This window comes from Balaenoptera acutorostrata, chromosome 7 (genome assembly GCF_949987535.1).
Source record: "Balaenoptera acutorostrata chromosome 7, mBalAcu1.1, whole genome shotgun sequence".
Taxonomy (NCBI): Eukaryota; Metazoa; Chordata; class Mammalia; order Artiodactyla; family Balaenopteridae; genus Balaenoptera; species Balaenoptera acutorostrata.
The window spans coordinates 57,347,808-57,373,659 of record NC_080070.1 but is presented as its reverse complement, the minus strand read 5'-3'; the positions used below and the strand labels follow the sequence as shown (position 1 = coordinate 57,373,659).

At 35.2% G+C, this 25,852-nt stretch overlaps 1 protein-coding gene across 14 annotated transcripts in view; it reads right to left on the bottom strand.

The window, feature by feature from the left end:
- Positions 1 to 25,852, bottom strand: part of AKAP9 (A-kinase anchoring protein 9) — a 153,911-nt gene that overhangs the window by 122,216 nt on the left and 5,843 nt on the right. For all 14 annotated transcript variants that reach the window (XM_057549560.1, XM_057549558.1, XM_057549563.1 and 11 more), the window contains exons 2-3: positions 11,376 to 11,630; positions 2,879 to 2,923 (exon numbers count right to left, since the gene is read on the bottom strand). In XM_057549560.1, coding sequence (XP_057405543.1) covers positions 2,879 to 2,923; positions 11,376 to 11,630 — 300 coding nt within the window. The remainder of the gene's footprint in view (positions 1 to 2,878; positions 2,924 to 11,375; positions 11,631 to 25,852) is intronic.

The following is a 25,852-nucleotide window of genomic DNA, read 5'->3' as shown; positions in this document are numbered from 1 at the left end:
ATATAAACTTAGTGTGAAGAAAAGCATACATCTAGTGAAGCACAGTAAAAAAAAAACACAAGCTTTGCTGATTGTTTTTTATACATCAAACATCATACTAAAATTACCAAATAACCCTCAAAACTACCCTGTGATATAGATATTATTTCCCCCATTTTACAGGTAAGGAAACTGTATTTCAGAGTTTAAGTGATGTGTCCAAATTCATCCTGCTCAGAGGCGAAGAAGCTGAAATTTGAAAATAGGACTTTCTGGCTCCAAAGCCCCTTCTCTTTTACATCACCTTATTTCCCTATGGACCAGAAAAATGACAGTGATATTTAGACAAAATACAAGATAATTATGTGTCTTATGATTAAAACCATGTAATTTTGAAATTTTAAGACTATTCAAATGCAAACCAGAGCAGCCAAGACTGTCATACTTCACAAATCTGTTATTTGTAGTGAAGTTATATGTGTTGCCTAGAAAGGAATTTCATTTTAGAGGTCCCTTAAGAGTTCTAATATGAAGAGTATTACAGTGTGAGATTTACTCCTTGTTTTATTTTTTATTTTTATTGAAATATAGTTGATTTACCATGTTGTGTATTCTTTGGTTTATAAATTTGACCTACTGAAGATTTTTCTGCCTCCTAAGACTATGGCTTAGAAGTCCCCTGAAATTCTAGCTCAGTCAAACCAGTCCAATGTCATTAAATCAAGTAGCTAAAGACCCAAAACTAGTCCAGAGTATCATGGATTGAAGCAGTACCCATTTTAGCAATCTTGATGAGACATCATCAAATATTTCACAGACTATCAATTCTATACTATTTTCTATACACATAGTAAAATATGTAAATTTCTCAAAGTATAATCCATTATGAATCTAGGCCCAAAATGGATAATATTACAAGGAGTATGATTCAAATCTGGTCAAATCTGTCATAGATTATTCATAATCATCTTTCAACATAACCTTCTAAATCACTAATTTTTTCAACTTATACATCAGCTAATCAATTGAGTTTTTGTGACCAGTGTTAGAAAGAAAAAGTATCAGAGGACTGGTCACATAGTAAAGTATCTTTTCCTGAAAGTTTGGTTTAAAAAAATATGTATGTATGAATATGTATATATTACTCACGTGCACAATTATTCATGTATACAACTATATACATATATGTAATACATATGTAAATATATAAAATTATGTACACATATATATGTAAAATATATTTCTTATTGTTGAATCATGGACAACATGTTTTTTTGTTTTTTTTAAAATTCATATTACTCTTTTTAAAAAAAAATTTTATTTATTTATTTATTTATTTTTGGCTGCATTGGGTCTTCACTGCTGTGCGCAGGCTTTCTCTAGCTGCAGCATGTGGGCTTCTCATTGCGGTGGCTTCTCTTTGTGGCACAGTATGGGCTCTAGGCACGCGGGCTTCAGCAGTTGTGGCATGCGGGCTCAGTAGTTGTGGCTCGTGGGCTCTAGGGCACAGGCTCAGTAGTTGTGGCGCATGGGCTTAGTTGCTCCACGACACGTGGGATCTTCCTAGACCTGGGCTTGAACCCGTGTGCATTGTCAGGACAGCTTCTTAACCACTGAACCACCAGGGAAGCCCTGGACAACATGCTTTAACTTTTATCTGTAGGACTTATATTTAAAATTATTTGTACCTCATTTTGAAACACATCATATTTACTAGGTATCACAATAAAAATTTAAAATATACATTTTAACCAAATTTCACAGGCATGTATTAGATGGTCTGATCTGTAGCCACTTGGATTATAAAAAAAATTCACTTTGGTATAAAGAAAAAACAAAATGCCCTTTGTGGAATCCTGGGCTGCCCAAAAATCACCAGTAGTTCAAGCGCCAAACCATCTTAAACTTCAATCAAGAAAGACAAGCTCTAAGAATTAAGGTATTATGGAAGAGAAAAGCAATGTTTTCATATCTAAGCCCCCAATTTAAAGTCACAAGGGCAGATTCTCTGAATTGCAAGCTGTAATTTTAAACTGAGATACTTCCCATAAAGGCAAATTTATGTAGCCTAAACTGGGCACTAATTTATTTATTTAACATTGGTTAATTATTTCCCTGACCAGATCACTAATAAGTATATTCCCAGCTTTTAAACACATTAAACTTTTGAAGTGTAAAAGTTTTCACTCCCATCAGCAATCCGAAACAGTAATAAGTTCATTTAAGTACATGAAGTTTTTTTTCTTTCCTATTAGACACCTATAATAAATCAAAACATAGAATACACTGAGTTGTTGAACCATTCAAAGTAAGAAAGTTTTCCATGTCCTCAAATATTAGACCAAAAAAAATGACAATCATATCTAAAAGAATAAGAAAAAGATAAAATGACATACATTTATTAACACATAAAGAAGGTATTTCCTAAAGTGTCCAATGCCCACGTTAGCTTTTATCACCTAAATTAAAAATCACTACTGCAATATTAATTTCAATAAATGAATTTATATAATTAACTAGAATTCAAGCAGCTGTAAAAAGCATTATGCAAAATAAAATACCCTATAATATGAAATGTTTACTGTGTTAAATATGGATACCTTATATCATGTATCCTAGAAACCCAATTTCAAACACTCTCCTAGAAACTAAAACAAGGCCTCAATCTAATTAAGGACCAACTTATTCAAAGAGATTTAAGACTTTAGTTAATAATCTGAAAAAAAGATATATCAGAAAAATATAAACTTCAGGTTTTCTAGGTCATTTACATTACATCATACTGTGCTATATATTTATAAAAACATAAAGCATGTGAGTTGCAAGTAATAAAGTACTAATAATCAACAATAACTTCAAAAAAATATGAAATGTCAATCACAGTGTTACTTATCCTTACCTCTGAACTATAATCATCTGCCGTGGTTGAAATTTCACTTTCCGGCTAAAACAGAAAGTAAAAACTGATTATATTAAAGCCTTTCTACTGCATCCCCTCTCCAAATATTGTACTTTATTAGCCCATTACTATTGGTAACTTATGACAGAAAACTCAAAAAATTTTACTAAAAAACAGGTAAAAAATTATTAAATTCTTTAAAAATTCCACTCTGATTATGAATCACAATGGTTAAATAACACATCTAAAATTTATCACTAGGCAGTTTTCTAAATATAAAAGTATCAAGAAGTACTTTCACACAGGGTCTTTTATACACTACAAATCATTTGTAAGACAAAAGCACCATAAAAGATATCATCCCTCTAATGCTTACATCTCTTTTAAATAAAATAAAGTCCTAAATTGTTACTCCAAAAAGTTCAATTTCTTTAAAATGAAGAATCATCAAATTTTGGTGCTAAAAAATTAGCAACAACTTGAAGAAAATTACCAACCTCTGTTGTTATTAACACTGTTGCAGCTTACAAAAAACTTTCAAAGACATTCTTGCTTCATCCTTACATCCCTGGGATTTGGGTATGAAGTGAGTGGCTTTACTAAGCTTCCCTCAGCTTAGAAGTACTAGGAAGAGTCAAAGAGGAAACCTAAATTTTCACTGCTTTCACTGTTCACATGCTCTCATCAAATCTAAGAATCTAATTTTACAAGTGAGAAAAGAGACCCAGATATTTCATTTTTTCACTCAACAAATATGAACCATATATGAATCCAATACAGAAGCACCTACATAAAACAAATACTAATGGACATAAAGGGAGAAACTGATGGAAATATAATAATAATAGGAGACTTTAACACCCCTCTGACATCAATGGACAGATCTTCCAGACAGAAAATAAGGCAACAGAGATTGTAAATGACACAATAGAACAGTTAGACTTAATTGATATTTTCAGGACATTACATCCCCCCAAAATAGACTACATTCTTTTCAAGCGCACATGGAATATTCTCTGGGGTAGACCACATACTAGGACAAATGGCAAGCCTAAACAAATTTAAAAGGACAGAAATTATTTCAAGTATCTTTTTTTTTTTTTCAAGTATCTTTTTTGATCACAACAGCATGAAGCTAGAAATCAACTGCAGAGAGAAAAATGAGAAAAAATGATTACAGGGAGACTAAACAATATGCTACTAAAAAACTAATGGCTCAACAATGAAATTTTAAAAATACCTTGAGACAAATGACAATGAAAACACAACCATACAAAAGCTATGAAATGCAGCAAAAGCAGTCCTAAGAGGGAAGTTCATAGTGACACAGGACTTGCTCAAAAAACAAGAAATTTCTCAAATAAACAACCTAACCTACCACCTAAAAGAATTAGAAGAAGAAAAAGCAAAACCTAAAGTCAGCAGAAGGAAGGAAATAATAAAGCTCAGAGAGGAAATAAATAAAACAGAGATTTAAAAAACAATAGAAATAATCACTAAAACCAAGAGCTGGTGTTTTGAAAGGACAAAATCAACAAACCTCTGGCAGGGATCACCAAGAAGAAAAGAGGACCAAAATAAAATAAGAAATGAAAGAGGAGAGGGAAGAGATATGGGAACATATGTATATGTATAACTGATTCACTTTGTTATAAAGCAGAAACTAACACACCATTGTAAAGCAATTATACTTCAATAAAGATGTTTAAAAAAAAAAAAGAAATGAAAGAGGAGAAATAACAACTGATACGACAGAAATACAAAAATACATAAGAGAATACTATGAACAATTATGTGCCAACAAATTGGACAACCTAGAATAAATGGACCAGTTTCTAGAAACATACAGCCCACCAAAACTGAATCAAGAAGAAATAGAGAATTTGAACAGACTGATCACTAGAAGTGAAACAGAATCTGTAATTTTAAAAAACGCCCTTCAAACAAAAGTCCAGAACTGGATGGCTTCACTGGGGGATTCCTAAACATACAAAGAAGAACTTATATCAATCCTGCTCAAATTCTTCCAAAAGATTAAAGGGGAGGGAAAACTCCCAGTCATTGTATGAAGCCACTATCACCTTGATACCCAAACCAGACAAAGATACCACAAAAAAAGAAAATTACAATACAATATCTTTGATGAATATAGATGAGAAAATCCTCCACAAAATATTAGCAAACCAAATCCACAAACACATTAAAAAGGATCATACACCATGATTAAGCTGGATTCATCTGAGGTTCACAAGGATGGTTCAACATATGCAAATCAATCAATGTGATACACCACATCAACAGAAGAAAAGACAAAAACCACATGATCATCTCAATTGATGCAGAAAAAGCATTTGATAAAATTCAACATCCATTCTTTTTTAAAAATTTAAAAAAATTTTATTTTATATTGGAGTATAGTTGATTAACAATGTTGTGTTAGTTTCAGGTGTACAGCAAAGTGATTCAGTTATACATACACATGTATCTATTCTTTTTCAAGTTCTTTTCCCATTTAGGTTATTACAGACTACTAAGCAGAATTCGCTGTGCTATACAGTAGGTGCTTGTTGGTTATCTATTTTATTTTATTATCATTCCACTTTTGTGTTCATGTTATTGAATACAATTAAACATAATATTTACATCTATAAAATTATCCTGTGTATACACATAAAGAAACATTAAAAAATTCTAATAGGGTTATCTATTTTAAATACAGCAGTGTGTACATGTTAATCTCAAACTCCCAATCTATCCCTCCCCCCATCCTTCCCCCTGGTAACCATAAATTCATTCTCTAAGTCTGTGAGTCTGTTTCTGTTTTGTAAGTAAGTTCATTTGTATCATTTTTTTAGATTCCACATATAAACAATATTATATGATATTTGTCTTTCTCTGACTTACTTCACTCTGCATTAAAGACTCTAGGTCCATCCATCATTCTTCTTAATGGCTGAGTAATATTCCATTGTATATATGTACCACATCTTCTTTATCCATTCAGCTGTCAATGGACAGACTGTTTCCATGTCTTAGCTATTGTAAACAGCGCTGCAATGAACACTGGGGTGCATGTATCCTTTTGAACCATGGTTTTCTCCAGATATATGCTCAGGAGTGGGATTACTGGATCATATGTTAGCTCTATTTTTAGTTTTTTAAGGAACCTCCATACTGTTCTTCATAGTGGCTGTACCAATTTATATTCCCACCAGTATAGGAGGGTTCCCTTTTCTCCACACCCTCTCCAGCATTTATTGTTTGTAGACTTTGTGATGATGGCCATTCTGACTGGTGTGAGGTGGTATCTCACTGTAGTTTTGATTTGCATTTCTCTAATAATTAGCGATGTTGAGCATCTTTTCATGTGCCTCTTGGCCATCTGTATATCTTCTTTGGTGAAATGTCTATATAGGTCTTCTGCCCATTTTTTGATTGGGTTGTTTTTTTTTTGATATTAAGCCATATGAGCTGTTTGTAAGTTTTGGAGATTAATCCACTGTCAGTCACATCACTTGCAAATATTTTCTCCTATTCTGTGCGTTGTCTTTTCGTTTTGTTTATGGTTTCCTTTGCTGTGCAAAAGCTTTTGGGTTTAACTAGGTGTTTATTTTTCTTTTTATTTCCATTACTCTAGGAGACAGATCGAAAAAGATATTGCTGCAATTTATGCCAAAGAGTGTTCTGCCTATGTTTTCCTCTAAGAGTTTTATAGTATCCGGTCTTATATTTAGGTCTTTAATCCATTTTCAGTTTATTTTTGTGAAATATCCATTCATGATAAAAACTCTTACTAAAGTTGGTATAGAGAGAACATATCTCAACATAATAAAAGTTATTTATCACAAACTCACAGCCAACATAATACTCATATGATTACCATATGATCCAGCAATTCCACTCCTGGACATATATCTGGAGAAAACTCTAATTGGAAAAGATACATGCACCCCAATGTTCATAGCAGTACTATTTACAATAGCTAAGACACGGAAACAACCTAAGTGTCCATCGACCGACGAATGGATAAAGAATATATGAGATATATATATATATATATATATATATATATATATAATGGAATACTACTCAGCCATAAAAAAAGAAATAATGCCATATGCAGCAACATGCATGGACTTAGAGATTATCATAGTAAGTGAAGTAAGTCAAACAGAGAAAGACAAACATCATATGATATAACTTACATGTGGAATCAAAAAAATGACACAAATGAACTTATTTACAAAACAGAAACAAACTCATAGACGTAGAAAACAAACTTATGGTTACCAAAGAGGAAAGGCAGGGAGTGACAAATTAGAACTTTGGGATTAGCAGATACAATCTACTATATATAAAATAGATAAACAACAAGATCCTACTGTATAGCACATGGAACTATATTCTATATCTTGTAATAAACCATAATGGAAAAGAATCTGAATAAGTATATATACATATATATGGATGCATATATATACATAAGTATATGTATATATACTTATAACTGAATCACTTTGTTATACATCAGAAACTAACACAACATTGTAAATCAACTATACTTCAATTTAAAAACATTAAAAAAAAAAAAAAGCTGATCCATGGGCCCCACCCAGACCTGCTGAATCAGAATCTACATTTTAAAAAGATCCCACATGTGATCTGTATACACATGGAAGTCTGAGAAGTATTCCTCCAAAATGGGGAAAGATAATAAAGTACCTGTCCAATGAGCTCAAAAAAATTAACAGAAACAAAAAACAAAAAAAACCCAACCAAACAAACAAAAAAAGCAAAAACCGAAAAAAAACCAAACATGAACCATCACTGTCTCCTTTCTCATCTACACTTACGGAAATTTTATTCAGCACTCAAGACCAACTTCCAAGTCAACCTCCTCTCTGATGTAGTAATGATGCCAGGAACAGAAATAAGCTTACTCCTATTCTAAAATCCTGTATCAGTGGTTCCTAACTTATGTGGCCCTCTTTTAAATCTAAAACACTTTCATGGGACTTCCCAGGTGGTCCAGTGTTTAAGAATCCACCTGCCAATGCAGGGGACATCGGTTCGATCTCTGGTCCGGGAAGATACCACATGCCACGGGCAACTAAGCCCATGTGCCACAACTACTGAAGCCCATGTGCTCTAGAGCCTGTGTGCCGCAACTACTGAGCCCACACACTGCAACTACTGAAGCCTGCACACTCTGGGCCGCGTGTGCCACAACCACTGAGCCTGCGTGCTGCAACTACTGAAGCCCGTGCGCCTAGAGCCTGTGCTCAGCAAAAAGAGAAGCCACCGCAATGAGAAGCTTGTGCACTGCAACGAAGAGTAGCCCCCACTCGCCACAACTAGAGAAAGTCTGTGCACAGCAATGAAGACCCAGCACGGCCAAAAAAAAAAAAAAACACAAAAAACCACTTTCATGATGCAAGTCCTTATGGTTCGCTCACTTACTTATTCCTTTGAATGGCTACTGATTAAACGCATATTGTGTACTAAGAACTGTGCTACTGAGGATAAAATGGTGAACAAGACACTCTGCACTTGAAATGCTAAAATTCTAGTGAAAGCCCAAGTATTGATTTGTTAGGCAGAAAATGAAAATAAAAACATCTTCAAATCAAATCAAGCACCACGGTTGCTATATTGTATTATACAAAAGATCTAGATTTCAACAAAAAATTACAAATACAGTGCTTCCCTGGTGGCTCAGTGGTTAAGAATCCACCTGCCAATGCAGGGGACACGGGTTCAAGCCCTGGTCCGGGAAGATCCCAAATGCCGTGAAGCAACTAAGCCCGTGTGCCACAACTACTGAGCCTGCACTCTAGAGCCCACGAGCCACAACTACTGAAGCCCGCGTGCCTAAAGCCTGTGCTACGCAACAAGAGAAGCCACCGCAATGAGAAGCCTGCACACTGCAATGAAGAGTAGCCCCTGCTCTCTGCAACTAGAGAAAGCCCACTTGCAGCAAAGAAGACCAATGCAGCCAAAAATAAATAAATAAATTTTTTAAAAATTACAAATACACAAAGAAAAAGGAAAGTATGGCCCATACACAAGAAAAACAGTAGTCAGTAGAAACTGTCCCTGAGGAAACATAGATATTGGACTTAATAGACAAAGATTTTAAATTAGCTATTTTTTAAAAAGTCAAATAAATGAAGGAAATAATGTCTAAAAAACTAAAGAAAATTATAAGAACAATGCCTCGCCAAATAGGGAATATAAAAAAAGAAAGAATTTATAAAAGAACCAAAGAGAAATTCTGGAGTTAAAAGTAAAATAACTGAAATGTAAAATTCACTAGAGGGGCTTAACAGGAGATCTGAGGAGGAAGAAGAATCAGAGCAAACTTCAATATAGTTCAACTGAAATTATCCAGTCTGAGAAAAAGAAAAAAGAATTTAAAAAAAATCAGATCAGATCATCAAAGACCTGTGCAACAAACATACTAACATATGAATAATGGAGACTCAGAAGGAGAGGAAAGGGTCAGAAAGAATATTCGAAGATATAATGGCTGAAAACTTCCCAAAGGTGATGAAAAACATTAATCTATGTATCCAAAATGCTCAAAGAACTCTAAGTAGGAAAAACTCAGTAAGATCCACTTTTATGATGAATAGCAAATCTCTATGACATCTCTGACTCTTGGCTAAAGCTCAAATCCCTATATATCTAAATCCTATTTCCACCTAAATATGCCAAGGCACAATCCAAATTATCATTTTTTGCCTTGTACAACACTCTTCCTCCTAAGCATCCCATCGTTCTCTACTCCTGGTCTTAGTTGGTAGCTCCACCATCCCACCCACCACCCAATCCACTCTTTTTTTTTTTTTTTAAACATCTTTACTGAAGTATAATTGCCTTACAATGGTGTGTTAGCTTCTGCTTTACAACAAAGTGAATCAGTTATACATATACAATATGTTCCCATTTCTCTTCCCTCTTGCATCTCCCTCCCTCCCACCCTCCCCATCCCACCCCTCTAGGTGGTCACAAAGCACCGAGCTGATCTCCCTGTGCTATGCGGCTGCTTCCCACTAGCTATCTATTTTACATTTGGTAGTGTATATATATGTCCATGACACTCTCTTACCCTGTCACATCTCACCCCACCCCCTCCCCATATCCTCAAGTCCATTCTCTAGTAGGTCTGTGTCTTTATTCCCGTCTTGCCACTAGGTTCTTCATTGCCTTTTTTTTTTCCTTAGATTCCGTATATATGTGTTAGCATACTGTATTTGTTTTTCTCTTTCTGACTTACTTCACTCTGTATGACAGACTCTAACTCCATCCACCTCATTACAAATACCTCCATTTCATTTCTTTTTATGGCTGAGTAATATTCCATTGTATATATGTGCCACATCTTCTTTATCCATTCATCTGTCGATGGACATTTAGGTTGCTTCCATGTCCTGGCTATTGTAAATAGAGCTGCAATGAACATTTTGGTACATGACTCTTTTTGACCTATGGTTTTCTCAGGGTATATGCCCAGTAGTGGGATTGCTGGGTCGTATGGTAGTTCTATTTGTAGTTTTTTAAGGAACCTCCATACTATTATCCATAGTGGCTGTATCAATTTACATTCCCACCAACAGTGCAAGAGTGTTCCCTTTCCTCCACACCCTCTCCAGCATTTATTGTTTCTAGATTTTTTGATGATGGCCATTCTGACCGGTGTGAGATGATATCTCATGGTAGTTTTGATTTGCATTTCTCTAATGATTAATGATGTTGAGCATTCTTTCATGTGTCTGTAGGCCATCTGTATATCTTCTTTGGAGAAATGTCTATTTAGGTCTTCTGCCCATTTTTGGATTGGGCCAATCCACTCTTAACTTCTCTCTCATCTCCTTATTCTTGAAAATTCCATCATTAATGGGAGGAAGAAAATTAGCATTTATTGAGGAAAACTTTCTATGGGCCAAGTACAGCCTCCCTCTGTTCACCATTACCACCATCCTATCCTGATCACTTTGAGATCCATGTAAAACTAAACTACTTAAGGTTTCCAAATCACATCACACTGTTTCATGTCTTTGAGAACGCTGATTCTTCAGCATGGAGGTGGTCTGCCCTACGTCTTTGTCTCTAGCTAACTCTAACTTACACCTCAAGACTTGGTTCTATTACCTCTTCCTGGAAACTTTCCCAAATAACACACACAAGACTGATTTGGGCATTCCCCCAAATCATGGTACTTTAGGGCACCATGTGCATTGTTGCTAGCATGGCTCTAATCAAGGTACACAGCCTATCTTACATCCACCTTCCCCACTAGAGTGACTTTCAAGGATAGAGACTGTCATATTTATCTTTGTATCCTTGGTGCTCAATCTTTGGTGTAATACAGCTGCTCAATAAGTGTTTGTTAAATCAAGCTCACAAAAAATCGCATAGGGTGCTAATGAGTGTTGTCATTACAACAACTTTACAATTAGAATGCTAGTATTTAAAAATCTGGATGAATACTTACTTCAACAGAGAAGACCTGGTCATGTTTAACTATTTCTCCACTGTGTAGAGCTCTCATTATTGTGGATTCAGGAGTCACAGCTGATCCTGGTCTCTGAGAACTATTTGTGCACATCGCATCACTCTGTGATTGCTCAATATTCACAGCATGGTATGCTGACATGTCATGTTTACTACTTGAAGTTTTCCTCTTTTTTTTCTGCTTCTTAGGATTCTGCCCATCAGATTGAGCTTTCCTTTGTCGAAACTGGGCAAGCTACAGAAAAAAAAAATCATCGTTATTGTCAAAGATAATTTTTCTTTATCAGCACTAAGAAAAAAGTAGATTTGGAGTCACTTTCTTTAAAAGATCAACCCATCACTAAAATGATGACAAAATAATGGACAACGGTTACTGTGTTTAACACAAGAATGACTACTGAATTGCAAAGAAACTAGGTATTTCTGAATGAATACTGTTCAAATGTTGAGAAGAACTGAAAATATCATGTCTAAAGAAAAAAAATTAGCCCAGAGTTGGGTAGAATAAAAAACAGGCATTCTCATTCACTGTTTAGTGAGAGTATAATCTCTGGATATGAGATTATATGAAAACATAGGAGCTCTAAATGCATTTGCTTTGTGGAATTTCTGTGACTTCCACTTACTTATATTAGTAAATGTAATTATTTCATGCAAAAAGCTTTAGCTATACAAATGATCATTGCAGACTTGTTTATAATGGGAAAAATTATAAATATTTTCAGTATCAAACAGTAGAGCCTCCTAGCCCTTAATCATTTGCATACCATCATCAGGATTTTTGCCATATCCTAGTGTCACCTAAACTTACCAGTTACTTAATATGTTTTAACTAGTGTACTTTTCTTATTTAAATTTATTTGAAAAGGATACTTTCTATCCTTGACATAAATTAAAAGACAGTATCACTTGTCATTTTTTAAAAAATAAAACCAAAAATGAATACAATGAAAAATAAAACTGTATTATTAAAATTTTAGCTAGATATTTTGCTGAAGGTTCTAAGAGAAACAGGCAAGTGTTAGAGGGGTGTTAAGGATCTATGAGTATCAGACTTTTGGCTTATAAGAAACCTGGTTAAAGAAACTTGGAAAAGTAGTTAACTTTTTTTTTTACAATACTATCCACTGTTATTTAATACTGGATCGGATATCACCTAAAATATCTCATCATTACCTATATCAGAAGTATGGATAACATATTTTGTGCAATACTAGATTAATTCAATTAAAATAATACTAATGCAAACCATTATTAATACTAAAAATATTAATGTAAACCATTATTAATAGTAAATGTTTATATACAACATTAGGTATAATATTGCAACATAACCTTTTTTAGTAAAAGGAAAATTAAGTGCATCTCTTTTAACAAAGATAAGGCAGGCCTTAGGCTCACAGCCTTCAACAATTATACCTATCTTAAATTTTAATAACATTATACACATAGGCATGGATAAATTCTGGAAGAATATAACCATAACAACTTTGGTCTGTCTCTGGATTTGGGATTACAGGTATTTTTCCTTATGCTCACTTGAAATTTCCTTTTTGGTGCATAAATTTTCCAAATTTTATATGAAGCAACTATTAACTACCAATTCCTAAATTTAATTTGAACTCAGTCATTCTGAAAGAAACAAAAGCATAAGAACAGGTGTAAGCCCTCTGTGCCTTAAAAAGAGGAAATAGAGGAAATATACAAACATATTAATATATAAATTAGACCAATTATAAAGATGTCCAGTAAATGTCTTATGATATAAAGGATTAAAGCAATCTTGATGATGTTGATATCATTAACTATCAAAATGTGACAAATACTAGAATCTATAGAATAACATACAGCATATGTCTGCTGTAAATGAAAAAAAGTTTATAGATATGTACTGTTTACTTAACAAATGTGTCTAATTAGTAAGTCAGAAATATCTAATCACTGACCCTGCAATATAAAAATATATCACATTTAAGTTTCTTCCCCAGTTGATCAGCAACTAGTCGGTTATTCTACTATCTGCTTAAGGAACAGATGCAAGACCAGTTGCCTCTATTTGTACATTATTAAGCTGCTGGAATGCATTTAAACTACTTTGGAGAGCAAATTCATTCTTAAAAATAAACCAACTGAAACACTATTATATATTATCTGTAAATAGAATCAAAAGTCTAGGGACATCATTTTAAAACGATCCCTCAGAAAGAATGTAAAAGCAAAAATATGCTAATGACATTCTTAAGATTTAAAAATATATTCAGACAGCAGAGGATATCAGGACAATAATGAAGATTTTGTTTAAAATTCCAACTCTGTTAGGATATATAATTTATATTTAATATTTGTTTAGATGTACAAATACATAACAAAAGAGAAAATTTTTAAAAACAAACAAAAAACCCGCTGCCTGAGACAACAGTATCCATTATTAAATGAACCCAATGAAAAGGTTAATAATAGATATGGAATAAAAAGTAGAATAGGGACTTCCCTGGTGGCGCAGTGGTTAAGAAACCGCCTGACAATGCAGGGGACAAGGGTTCGAGCCCCGGTCCAGGAAGATCCCACATGCCGCAGAGCAACTAAGCCTGTGCGCCACAACTACTAAGCCTGTGTGCCACAACTACTGAAGCCCGCACGCCTAGCGCCTGTGCTCTGCAACGAGAAGGCACTACAATGAGAAGCCCACACACCACAGTGAAGAGTAGCCCCTGCTCGCCACAACTAGAGAAAGCCCGCGCGCAGCAAAGAAGACCCAATGCAGCTATAAAAAAAATAAAATAAAAAAGGAGAATAGTTCTATTACAGTGTTTAGAACTAATCACTTCTAAGGACATAAAATTACCAAGACATTGTTTCAGGCCTATGTTATTGATTACATGAAGTCATATTATTTTTTCAGAACAATTAACCAGAAGGTAAACTCCATGAACGTAAGAACTTTTGTTCACTGCTATATATTCAAAATCTAGAACAGTACTCAATAAATACATGATGAGTGAAAAAAAGATAATGTACCTTTTATAGAAAAGTTAACATTAAGCAATAATTTTAAGCACTGTTCCACAGAACCTAAGAACTAAGATGATAAACTGGCATATCTAATCCCACTATCTAAAAAAGTTCCATGGTCTCAGAATTCAAAGTGGCAATTAAATGAATTAAAATATAAAATATTCCCTCTCACCATAATCTCTCTACCCCACTAGGCAAAACAAATAAACAGAAAAACTAAACTAATGACAAAATTAAATTCTCAGAAAAACAATGCCCATAATAGCTTTTTAGGAAGAGTTCTGTTTTGTAAAAACATGAGAAAGGGAACAAGATCACATCATAAATCACATCATAAACAGCTATCTATTTTTATTTTAAATCTGAAAAATGGCAAGCTGGCAGATAAGCAAAAATCAGAAACTCTATTCAATTAGCTAATCATTTGATACTGCAATGGTACACTTTAAATTACTGGAAAAACATTTATTCTAAAACATGCTGGAAATTCAGACTACAGACATCTGTGTTTGTCATTTGGAAGCCAATTATAAAAATGTTAACATATGCAGGCACAGAAATAGCTGCAAGATTTACTGGAAAGATATCATGTCCATATACACTTGTCTTTCAAAACTAATTCAGATCTCAAGCAAATGTCTTACCCTGACCAGAACACAAATAAATAATTAAATAAAAATGACCAATAATTTATTCCATAAACTCAATATTTATTTATAAATGATCATTCTCAATAAAACAGGGAATTTTTTTAATGCTGTAAAAAAAATGCCAAGTTTTTATAATGTCACTTCAATAAAAGTACTAACTGGAATCTGTTTTGTTTCTTGAGAGTTCATCAGGTGTTTATGTGCCAGGCACAAAGCTAGACATGAGTTGAAATACACGGTCTTAACAGTAGGATCTTTTAGTCTAGGCCAGCCTAATATTTCATTGAGTTGTGAGAAACAAGGTAGAAGTTAGTGTACAATTTTGTAAACTCAACAGTCCTATGTATCTTTAAGGAGGTAGTATTGGAACTTCTCTTGTCCTGATTTTCTCAAAAAAGGCTTTCTGTAAGAGGTGTGGTTGTAGAGTTTTATAGCTGTGAAGGAAATAACTTGGCATATGACAGACAGTAGTGAGTAGTTCATTTATTTAAAAAATATTTGTTGTGTTTATGGAATAAATTACCATGTGTCTGCCCTGTGCAGGGTAGGTAGTAATGAAACAGATACAAACCCTACTCCTCTGAATTGTAATCCACGTAGAAAGAAAAAAATTAAACAAATATGGACAAATACAGAAATATATCATTTCAGGAGACAAAATGTGCTTTGAAGAAAAAGTATAGGTACTAAAGAAAGTCTAAAACAGAAAGACTTAATTTGAATGGGAATGTAAGGGAGAAGTCATGAAATATTGAGAAAAGAATGTGGAAGCTGAGATTTGAAGACAAATATGAGTTACTTGCCCAAAAGTAGCAAAATAGAACAAGAACATCTGACTCTAAATCCAGTATTCCTTCCATTATACCAATTTGCATTCCATGCATTCTAAGCTCTTTTCCTTCATTTGTCATTAAACTTAAAAACACTAACATTAAATCTAGAACACGAAGTTTAAAGGCATGAACAAATGAAATCACCAAAACAAATATTTTGACAACACTAGGGAAAAAACACACACACAACACACACACACACCAAGAAATTCTAAAATATTTTAAAAATGTTATCTACTTTCTCTAGTCTTCAAAAGCAGCTATAAGCAGCTATGTTTTTACTGTAGAAAATTTAAGAAATCCTAATTAATTCTAATTATGTAACTATTTGTACCTGTCCGTGCAGCCTTTACCTTTGTGATATTCCTTAATGAACGTTGAACAAGAATGCTGTATGAGCTATTACAACAAAACTTCAGGGACCTAACTATGAAAACAAAGAAGAATAACACAGTTGACCCAAACACAATTTGTATGTAGAGCTGAAGTAGGGCAACTGAAAACAAAGAAGACAAAAGCAACACTTTAAAAATGCTCTGAAGAATATTTTCCAACGATATGACAGAATACAAACTGTTGGAAAATAACAGTGCCAAATAGACCCGAGGAAATCAGATATGGAAAAGACCACAGGGCTTTACCTTATGGAGCCAGCAGTCTTATTTATATCCTACAACCTCAATCAATGCAGAATTTTTCTTAAAGTTTTGGAACACTTTCATGTCTAAGAAGAAAACAGATTCTGGAACTGAAAAGGTTACCTTAATTTTGCAAATTTTAACACATTTCATTGTCTGGCACGTAGTAGGCCCAACTATTTTTTGAGCGAAAATAATGTTTCAAAAAGCATATGGATTACATATATTAGAGTACTGGACTGCTGTGTTTACAGAGACTCTAATAAGCTAGCTATGTGACACTGGACAAGCCACTTAACCTCAAGAGAACTCAGTTTTTTCAACTGTACAATGAAGAGGAGGATTAGAAGGATCTCGTAAAACTTCTTTTAGTTTTACCATATGATCCAGCAAGTCTACTCCTAGGTGATATATCCTAAGAAAACAAAAACACTAATCCAAAAAGATACATGCACCCCAATGTTCACAGTAGCATTATTTACAATAGCCAACATATGGAAGCAACCTAAGTGTCCATCAACAGATGAATGGATAAAGAAAATGTGGTATACATACAATGGAATATTACTAAGCCATAAAAAAGAATGAACTTCTGCCATTTGTATCAACATGGATGGACCAGAGGGTTTTATGCTTACTGAAATAAGTCAGACAGAGAAAGACAAATACTGTATGTTTTCACTTATATGTGGAATCTAAAAAACAGAACAAACAAATGAATATAACAAAACAGAAACAGACTCAGATATAGAGAACAAACTAGTGGTTACCAGTGGGGCAAGGGGCAAGATACAGTGGTAAGGCATTAAGAGGTACAAACTACTATGTATAAAATATTATAAGTAAGATACAAGGATATACTGTACAGCACAGGGAATATAGCCTATATTTTATAATAACTTTAAATGGAGTATAACCTATAAAAATATTAAATCTCTATGTTGTACACTTGAAACTAATATAATATAGATCAACTATATGCCAATCAATCAATAAAATTTCTTCCAGCTTTCAATGCCTAAATTGGAAAAGTTTTTTTCAACTGTTCCTTTCCCTTTTTCTTCCCCGTACTCTCACTTAATTATGTAGAAGAAAAACTAGAATTCTACATTATAAAAAAGTTTCTTTTTAACTGTTGCTTGAAAAAATAGTTCAATAAACAGTATCTATTACTAAATGATCCCAAATGAAAAAAGATATAGAATAAAAAGTGGAATGATTACATTATAGTGTTTAGAACAAATCACTTCTAAGTATATAAAATTATCAAAATACTGTTTTAGGCTCATGTTACTATAAGAAGTATATGAAGTCAAATTATTAGTGCAGAACAAATAACTAGAAGATAAGCTCCAGGAGGGCAGGGATTTTTAATCAAAATCAAAGCCTATGTAATACTCTTAAGTCTCGAATAGTGCCTACATATAGGTTCTCAATAAAAATTTGTTGAGTGAAAAAAAAGATAATTTTTTCTTTTTTACAGAAAAGAGGAACCATAAGCAATAATTTTAGGCTTATTCCTCAGAACTTCAGAATACCTGTATAGTTTCTAAAAAAACAACTAAAATGATAAATCAGGTCCATGGTTACATTACTGTACAACCATACAATGTAATATTATGTACCTGTCAAAGATAATGTTTTCCAAAAAAATTTAATGTGGGAAAATGCTCTCAACATAAAGCTGGGGGAGAAAAGAGGCCAAAACTGCATGCAGAGTATGATTCAAGCTAAGCTTAAAAATAGACATAGAGGGCTTCCCTGGTGGCGCAGTGGTTGAGAATCTGCCTGCTAATGCAGGGGACACGGGTTCGAGCCCTGGTCTGGGAAGATCCCACATGCCACGGAGCAACTGGGCCCGTGAGCCACAATTGCTGAGCCTGCGCGTCTGGAGCCTGTGCCCCGCAACGGGAGGGGCCGCGATAGAGAAAGGCCCGCGCACCGCGATGAAGAGCGGTCCCCGCACCGCGATGAAGAGTGGCCCCCGCTTGCCGCAACTGGAGAAAGCCCTCGCACGAACCGAAGACCCAATACAGACAAAAATAATAAACAAATAAATAAATAAATAAAAGAAAATCCTTTAAAAAAAAAAAAAAAAAAAAAAAAATAGACATAGAAACAAAGAATGAACAAACTGTTAATAGTGATTACTTGTAGGTTATGAGACTATGGGTAATTGTTTTCTTTTTTGAAAGATTTTCACTGCCTCCCTCCCTCCCCCAAAGATCTGTAAAGAATATTCACTAATAAAACTATGGGCCCATATGTTAATATCACTATTTTTAAAAGGATATAATACAACTACACATCTACCAAAAATCTCATCCCAAAAGACAGAAATAAGGCAGAAGTCCCAAGATTTATGCTGTCCTGGGGCCTGGCCTCTTTCATCAGCCTCTCCAGACACCCTCTCCAGACATCCCATAAGCATAACTGCTAACAGTGACAGATTATTACACCTCACTGTTCAGATGCCACCAACTTCTGTTTCATTTCACTGTCACCTCATTTACTGCTAACACTGAACGGTGAGAACAATGGCACTTTGCCCCAACCTTATCTAGTTTCTGCATAGTATAAAGCTTAATGTCATCAAAAATAAACAAATAAATAGCAGTTCATGTAAAGGAGAATCCCTAAAACAAGGTATATCTGTAACAGATGCTATCACCCTCAGCAGCATAAATACATGCCAGCTTATCATCTGAGGTTTGTTCATTTATAAGCCACAGGTAATAGAATATTATTCTCTCTTATACGCATTTTTTTTTTTTGCTGGAAATATTGACTTAAAAAATAAAAGAACTGCTGTATCTGGTCACTTCAATGGCCCATCCTGTCAGATATCCAGTGCCCATCAACAGCTCCAATGATCTGTCAGAGATCATTTGTGATGAAACGGGGTGTATAATAAACACATAAATATCAGTTGGCTTTGGTTTCACTTCCTCTTCCTATCTCATTCCACAACACACACACTACTCCCCGAGGACTGAGGGGCCATGGGATTATGATCTCTGCACACCTCTAGGCCCTTGGCATATGCATCGGAAAATGGGCAAAAGTTAACACAGCACCAGTGTTTGTAACAGAAAAACTGGAAACAACCCAAATGCTCATTGATATGAGAATGCTAAATGAGGTAAATTCCTATAATGGAATAGTATGCAGGTGTGAACATCTTTACATAATACTGAACAAAAAGAAAATCATTAAATACTGCTTACAATATGATACCATTAAGTTCAAAAACAGCAAAACTAATATATTATGTAAACATATGTGGTACAGAAAAGCAAGGCACTGATAAAGAAAATTCAGAATTGCAGTTACCTTAGGTAGGGAGGGGGTGGGATTAGACTGGGAAAGGTTTCAAACGTATTTGAATGTGCATATTTCTTAAACTGGGTGATAGGCATAGAGGTCGTTTTTAAAAAATCATTTTTCTTATCTATATATTTTATATGTATTCTTTTGCAGGTGAAACATATTTAAGTATTTTTAAAGTATGTGTTTAGAACTTCCTGCTGAGGAAACTGGCCAGTGCTCATAGCTCCTACCATACAGGACACCCCAGCTGCTCCTCCCAGTCTAGTTTGATGAGAAAAGAGGCAGTTGATTAGATTCTTCTCTTGGAATTAGGGAACAAAGAGTTAGAAAAGATGTCCAGAAAGTAACAGAGGGGAGATGAATCTTACTGAAGGATTTGAAAATCAGTGCATGATGCAATAATCATATAAATATCCCTAAACTCACCCATAAAGTACATTTATGCTATCAACCTACTAGTCATGCTGCAGACTAAAATACTTTCTTGTGTATTCAGCACAGCCAGTTTTCCTTCTGACGTTAAATCATCCTTACTTCTTTAGTTGCACACCAAGTAAAGTAGCTGGCATATAAGAGTTCATGATGTATAATCACCTAGTTTTGCAGAATCACACAAATTAGCTATGTCAGTGGGTCCCAAACTTTACTTCACATTGAGGATCTTTAAAAAATAGTGAGTCCTGGATCACACCTCAGACTTTCTGATTTGGGGTTGGAGTGTGACTTAGGCTTTGAAATTGTTTAAAGCTTTCCAGAGGCTTCTAACGTGAAGCAAAGTTTGGGAACCACTAAGCTAGATGCTTACTCTATGAATTGATTTGCTTGCACTATTTAAATAATTTTTCTCTACCCCTTCTTTTTTTTTTTAAAGTGTCTATAGTGGGAAACAATTCCATTGAATAGAACAAATTTGGGGATTCATCTTTAATTTTTGGTCATGTGCAAACCGATGTACAAGCAAAAGAAGCTGATCTGCAAAGAGAGGAGCATCAGATATTGTGAAAGTGAAATAAGGGATGATAGAGAGAATGGCATTGGTTCCAAATGGCTGTTCAGTTTCCCATGAGGCCCAACTATACTTCTCTTAGCTTCCTTTGATATCTCTCTATCTTTACTATAACCCTCTTATTCTCTCCTTCACTTAACTAATCAGTTTTTTGGGAACAAAGTACCCTGCTAGAAGTAGGGTGCTTACATTTAGCTATTTGAATCAGTCAATATTTTATATTAAAAAAAAAAAAACCTCATGGTTTTACTGCTTCATCTGTATAGCAATAACATACACCTGCCACCTGGTGGCAGCATACCTACCTGAATATGGGATATGTTTTTTGGAAAACAGTAACCCTTTTCAAAGGTTAAACATGTCAAATATACATTCTTTGACAGTTTTTGGCTACTTTTAGGATAAAATCCATACTGTCTCAACTAACACATATGGCTCCTCATTATCTGATCCCAGCCTATTTCCCCAATCTAGTTTTCCAGCATGAGAATAATGACGATGATGGTTAATACTTCTTGAAAAGTTTTTATAATCTGACAATCTTCTAAGAGCTTTATATGTATTAGCTGAATCCTCACAACAACCCTAAGGCAGGTACTATTATTTTTCTCATTTTCCAGATGGGAAACAGAAGTACTGAGAAGTTTAAGCAACTTGCCTAAAGTCACAAAGCTAATAAACTGCAGAGCCAGAATTTGATCCCAGACTGTCTCGTCTAGTCCAAGCTCATAACCACTACTATTATACTGCTTTTCACAAAAAAATCTTTGAAAAAGTAGGTAGCATTCACCTCTCTTTCCTGATTCACATTCATTCTCCATCCCACAGTAATCTGAATTCTTCGTTTCCCTTTCTCACCAACTGTTGCTAAAGCTCAAGGTCACTTTTCAAGTCTCCATCATGCTTGATTTCTCATTTTTGACAAGTGGCCACTCCTCCTTACTTGAAACTCTTCCCTTAGCCTCACAGACATCATCATCTCCTAGCTTTGTAAACAGTTTGTATCCAGTATCCTTTGCAGATACTTCCCCACCTGTTTTTTAAACATGGGTGTTTCCACAGGATTCAACTCTCAGTATGCATCCCATTTAGTCGTCGTCTTGAGTGAACTCCCCACTCCCAGAGTGTCAGCCAGTATCTTTAAGCCAAATATTTATCTCTAGCATGGCCTTCTAAAGGAAGACTCATATTCAGTTTTACACTGGGCCACTCTTCTAGGATGTCCTCCGACTCAATGTATCCAAAACAAAAGTCATCTTCATCTTACTAAAATATTTGTTACCCTCCAAAAATGCCCACATTTCCTATCTCAGAGACCCATTTCACTCAAATCCTCTTTTCCCCCAAATTTGTCCATGTTCCCCTATCTCAGAGACCAGCACCTACATCCCTTAAGTTGCTCAAGTCAGAAAACTAGAGTCTTCTCTTATCTTAGTCTGTTTGGGCTGCTATAACAAAATATCATAGACTGGGTGGCATATAAACATCAGAAATCTATTTCTCACAGTTCTGGAGGCTGTAAGTCCAAGATCAGGGAACCAGCAGATCCGGTGTCTGGTGAGAGCCCACTTTCTAGTTCACAGATGGCCATCATTTTGCTATAGCCTCACATGGTGGAAGGGGGCAAGGAATCTCTCTTTTGTAAGGGCAGTAATCCCATTTATAAGGGCTCTGCCCTCATGACCTAGTCATTTCCCAAAGGCACCACCTCCTAATACAATCACCTTGCGGAGGTACGATCGCTACATATGATTTCTAGGGGGAAATGAACATTCAGATCATAGCATCTCTCTTACCCTTTACAACAATTACCAAGGCCTCTCAATCCTACCTCCTAAACAGTGACCAAGGATGTAAGAGCCAGTGCAGGGCTGAAGTTAAGAACACAATCTCTTGGGTCAGAGTGGGTTTGAATCCTTGTTCTGCCACCATGATTTTGTGCAAATTACTTAACCTCTCTGGTTTTCCCACCTATAAAATAGGGATAGAAACAGTATCCACAGCTCTTAGAATAGTTATAAGGACTAAATAAGAAAATGAATGTAAGACGCTTAGCATAATGCCTAGCATTAGAAAGTGCTCAAAAATTGGTAGCTACTATCATCACAAATTCATACTCTTCTTTCTTCCACTGTCACCCTTCCCACTGTCCAAGTGAAAGACAATGAGGTAGAAACAGAAGTGGGGATAAATCAAGAAATATTTAGAAGGTAAAATCAGCAGAATGTGGTGATTGCTTGGCTCTGAAAGGTAAAGGAGAGTGAGTCAGGGAAACCAAATAGAAGGTGAGATAATGTGGGCCTATTGGGTTGTGGTGTTAGAATGGGAAGAAAAAGGCTAAGTAGGAGACAAATTTTGAAGAAAAAACAATTACTGGGATTGGGTTATGAGTACACAGGATACAGGAAGATAACTGCAGAATAATTCAAAGGGTTTTAGTTTTCAACTGAGATGCTTTCTCAATAGGTATAAACTACTGAGCCTCAAAAATATGATGGCACATAAAATAGAAAACAAGAACATTAAAATTATTTATTTATTTATTTTTGGCTGTGTTGGGTCTTTGTTGCTGCGCATGGGCTTTCTCTAGTTGTGGTGAGCGGGGGCTACTCTTCCTTGCGGTGCACGGGCTTCTCATTGCAGTGGCTTCTCTTGTTGCGGAGCATGGGCTCTAGGCGTGCAGGCTTCAGTAGCTGCAGCACGCAGGCTCAGTAGTTGCGGCACGTGGGCCCTGGAGCGTGCGGGTTTCAGTAGTTGCAGCATGTGGGCTCAGTAGTTGTGGTGCGTGGGCTCTAGGGCACACAGGCTTCAGTAGTTGTGGCACACGGGCTCAGTAGTTGTGGCTCGCAGGCTCTAGAGTGCAGGCTCAGTAGTGGTGGTGCACGGGCTTAGTTGCTCCGTGGCATGTGGGATCTTCCTGGACCAGGGATCGAACCCGTGTCCTCTGGACTGGCAGGCAGATTCTCAACCACTGTGCCACTGGGGAAGTCCCAAGCATTAAAAATTTTAAATCCAACTCACAGAGGAAAAAAAAACTATATAGACTTTTTTTTTTTAAATAAATAAATTTATTTATTTATTTTTGGCTGCGTTGGGTCTTTGTTGCTGTGCGCAGGCTTTCTCTAGTTGTGGCGAGCAAGGGCTACTCTTTGTTGCAGTGCATGGGCTTCTCATTGCGGTGGCTTCTCTTGTTGCAGAGCATGGGCTCTAGGCATGCAGGCTTCAGTAGTTGTGGCACATGGGCTCAGTAGTTGTGGCTCACGGGCTCTAGAGCGCAGGCTCAGTAGTTGTGGTGCACAGGCTTAGTTGCTCCACAGCATGTGGGATCTTCCCTGACCAGGGCTCGAACCCGTGTCCCTTGCATTGGCAGGTGGATTCTTAACCACTGTGCCACCAGGGAAGTCCCTATATAGACTCTTTTGTCATAAGACTAAAACACCGATGCCTATTAAAATTACTTATACTGCATTTTACCCTTTTAATTAAAAAATATATATATATTCTTCTCACCTAAAAAAAAAAAATCCCAAATTATTATCTTCTCTTTTTCTCAAACTTTATTAAAAATTGCTATTGATTTAAATGGAAAAGTGAGAGTTCTCTTGTTAAAGGGAGTAGAAATGCTCAGACATATATTTTCATTAGAAGAGGAATTTATACAAATTAAAAATTAAATATCAGTTTGGCAAATGTAGATGGTTTTACATTAAAATATTCCCAATATTTTAAGTTATCTTTGAAAAGTTTCTGTAACTTTCAGCCAAAACCTATTATTTCATATATAAACTCCCAGCAAATATTTGTTAATGCAGGTTTTACACATTTTCTAATACTTTGCCCTTTAGAGCATCTACTTATTTATTTGACTTTAGAAATCAACTTATACATACACAGTGAACAGACCATAAATGGTGTAGTAATTAACTCAGATCACTGCCCCATGCCCATCGCAAATCCCTGCATCTCTTTCCCCTGCATCCTCTTACACACTTTCATACATTAAACTTGCTTTTTCATAAATCTGAAGAACTAATATTTTTAGTTATAATTGGTCCCTGTCCCTATCTTCCCTGGGGAAACAATAAGGCAATATCAACTTGAAAAAGTGAGAAAAAAAAAAAAAAGAAAAAGTGAGACCCTTGAGGAATAAATACAGTCTAATCAGAGTCCACAATGAATGATCCCTAGTAAACAAGGAATTTTGTTTACTAATTTTGTGTGTTCAGTATCAAGAAAAAGAAGGGAAGAGATTCTAGACTTTATACCCTGTTAGTTTTTCAGAGCTCTGTAACCAGAGAACCTATTCAATTAATACAATTTATAAATTCAAATCTTTATAGATTAGGATTTTGAATAGTTTAGTATAGTTCTTACTAGTGAAAATTAATAATCTGCGGGGCTTTGAGAAATGACCTCTTAAAAGAAAAGAAGTAAATTTGGGGGCTTTAAGAAATGATTTCTTAAAAGGAAAAAAAAGTTAGACTTACAGAGAAACTTTTAGACCACATAAGAATCTCAGTGAATAGCAAACCACAATAAGAATCATAACCCTGATGGCAACTGAAAACAAACACCACACTGTTCATGAAACAAAGAGGATGAAGGAATTTTTCATGGTACAAAAGAATCTATAGATTTAAATAAATAACCTATGCAAAACCACTTCTGGAACAATTCTGTTTTTAACAGCATTAAATCCTCGTGCAAATCGACCACAGCTTTATGCAGTGTACCTAGATGAGCATTAAGTATCCTAAGTTATATTTTGGTGACCATGACCACAAAAACTCTAGAAGTAAAAGGGGAGTCAACATGACAAGAAAAGTATCTTACACCAGTAAAATATCTGTACAGATCTATTGTGTTCACATATGAAAATGGCAGGTCTTTTTGTTACTAAAGAAGATTAGGGTTTTTTTTCCCACAGTTGAAAATGGATTGGTAACGGTCAAGCAAAAAACCCAATAGGTGCCTCTGGAACCAGC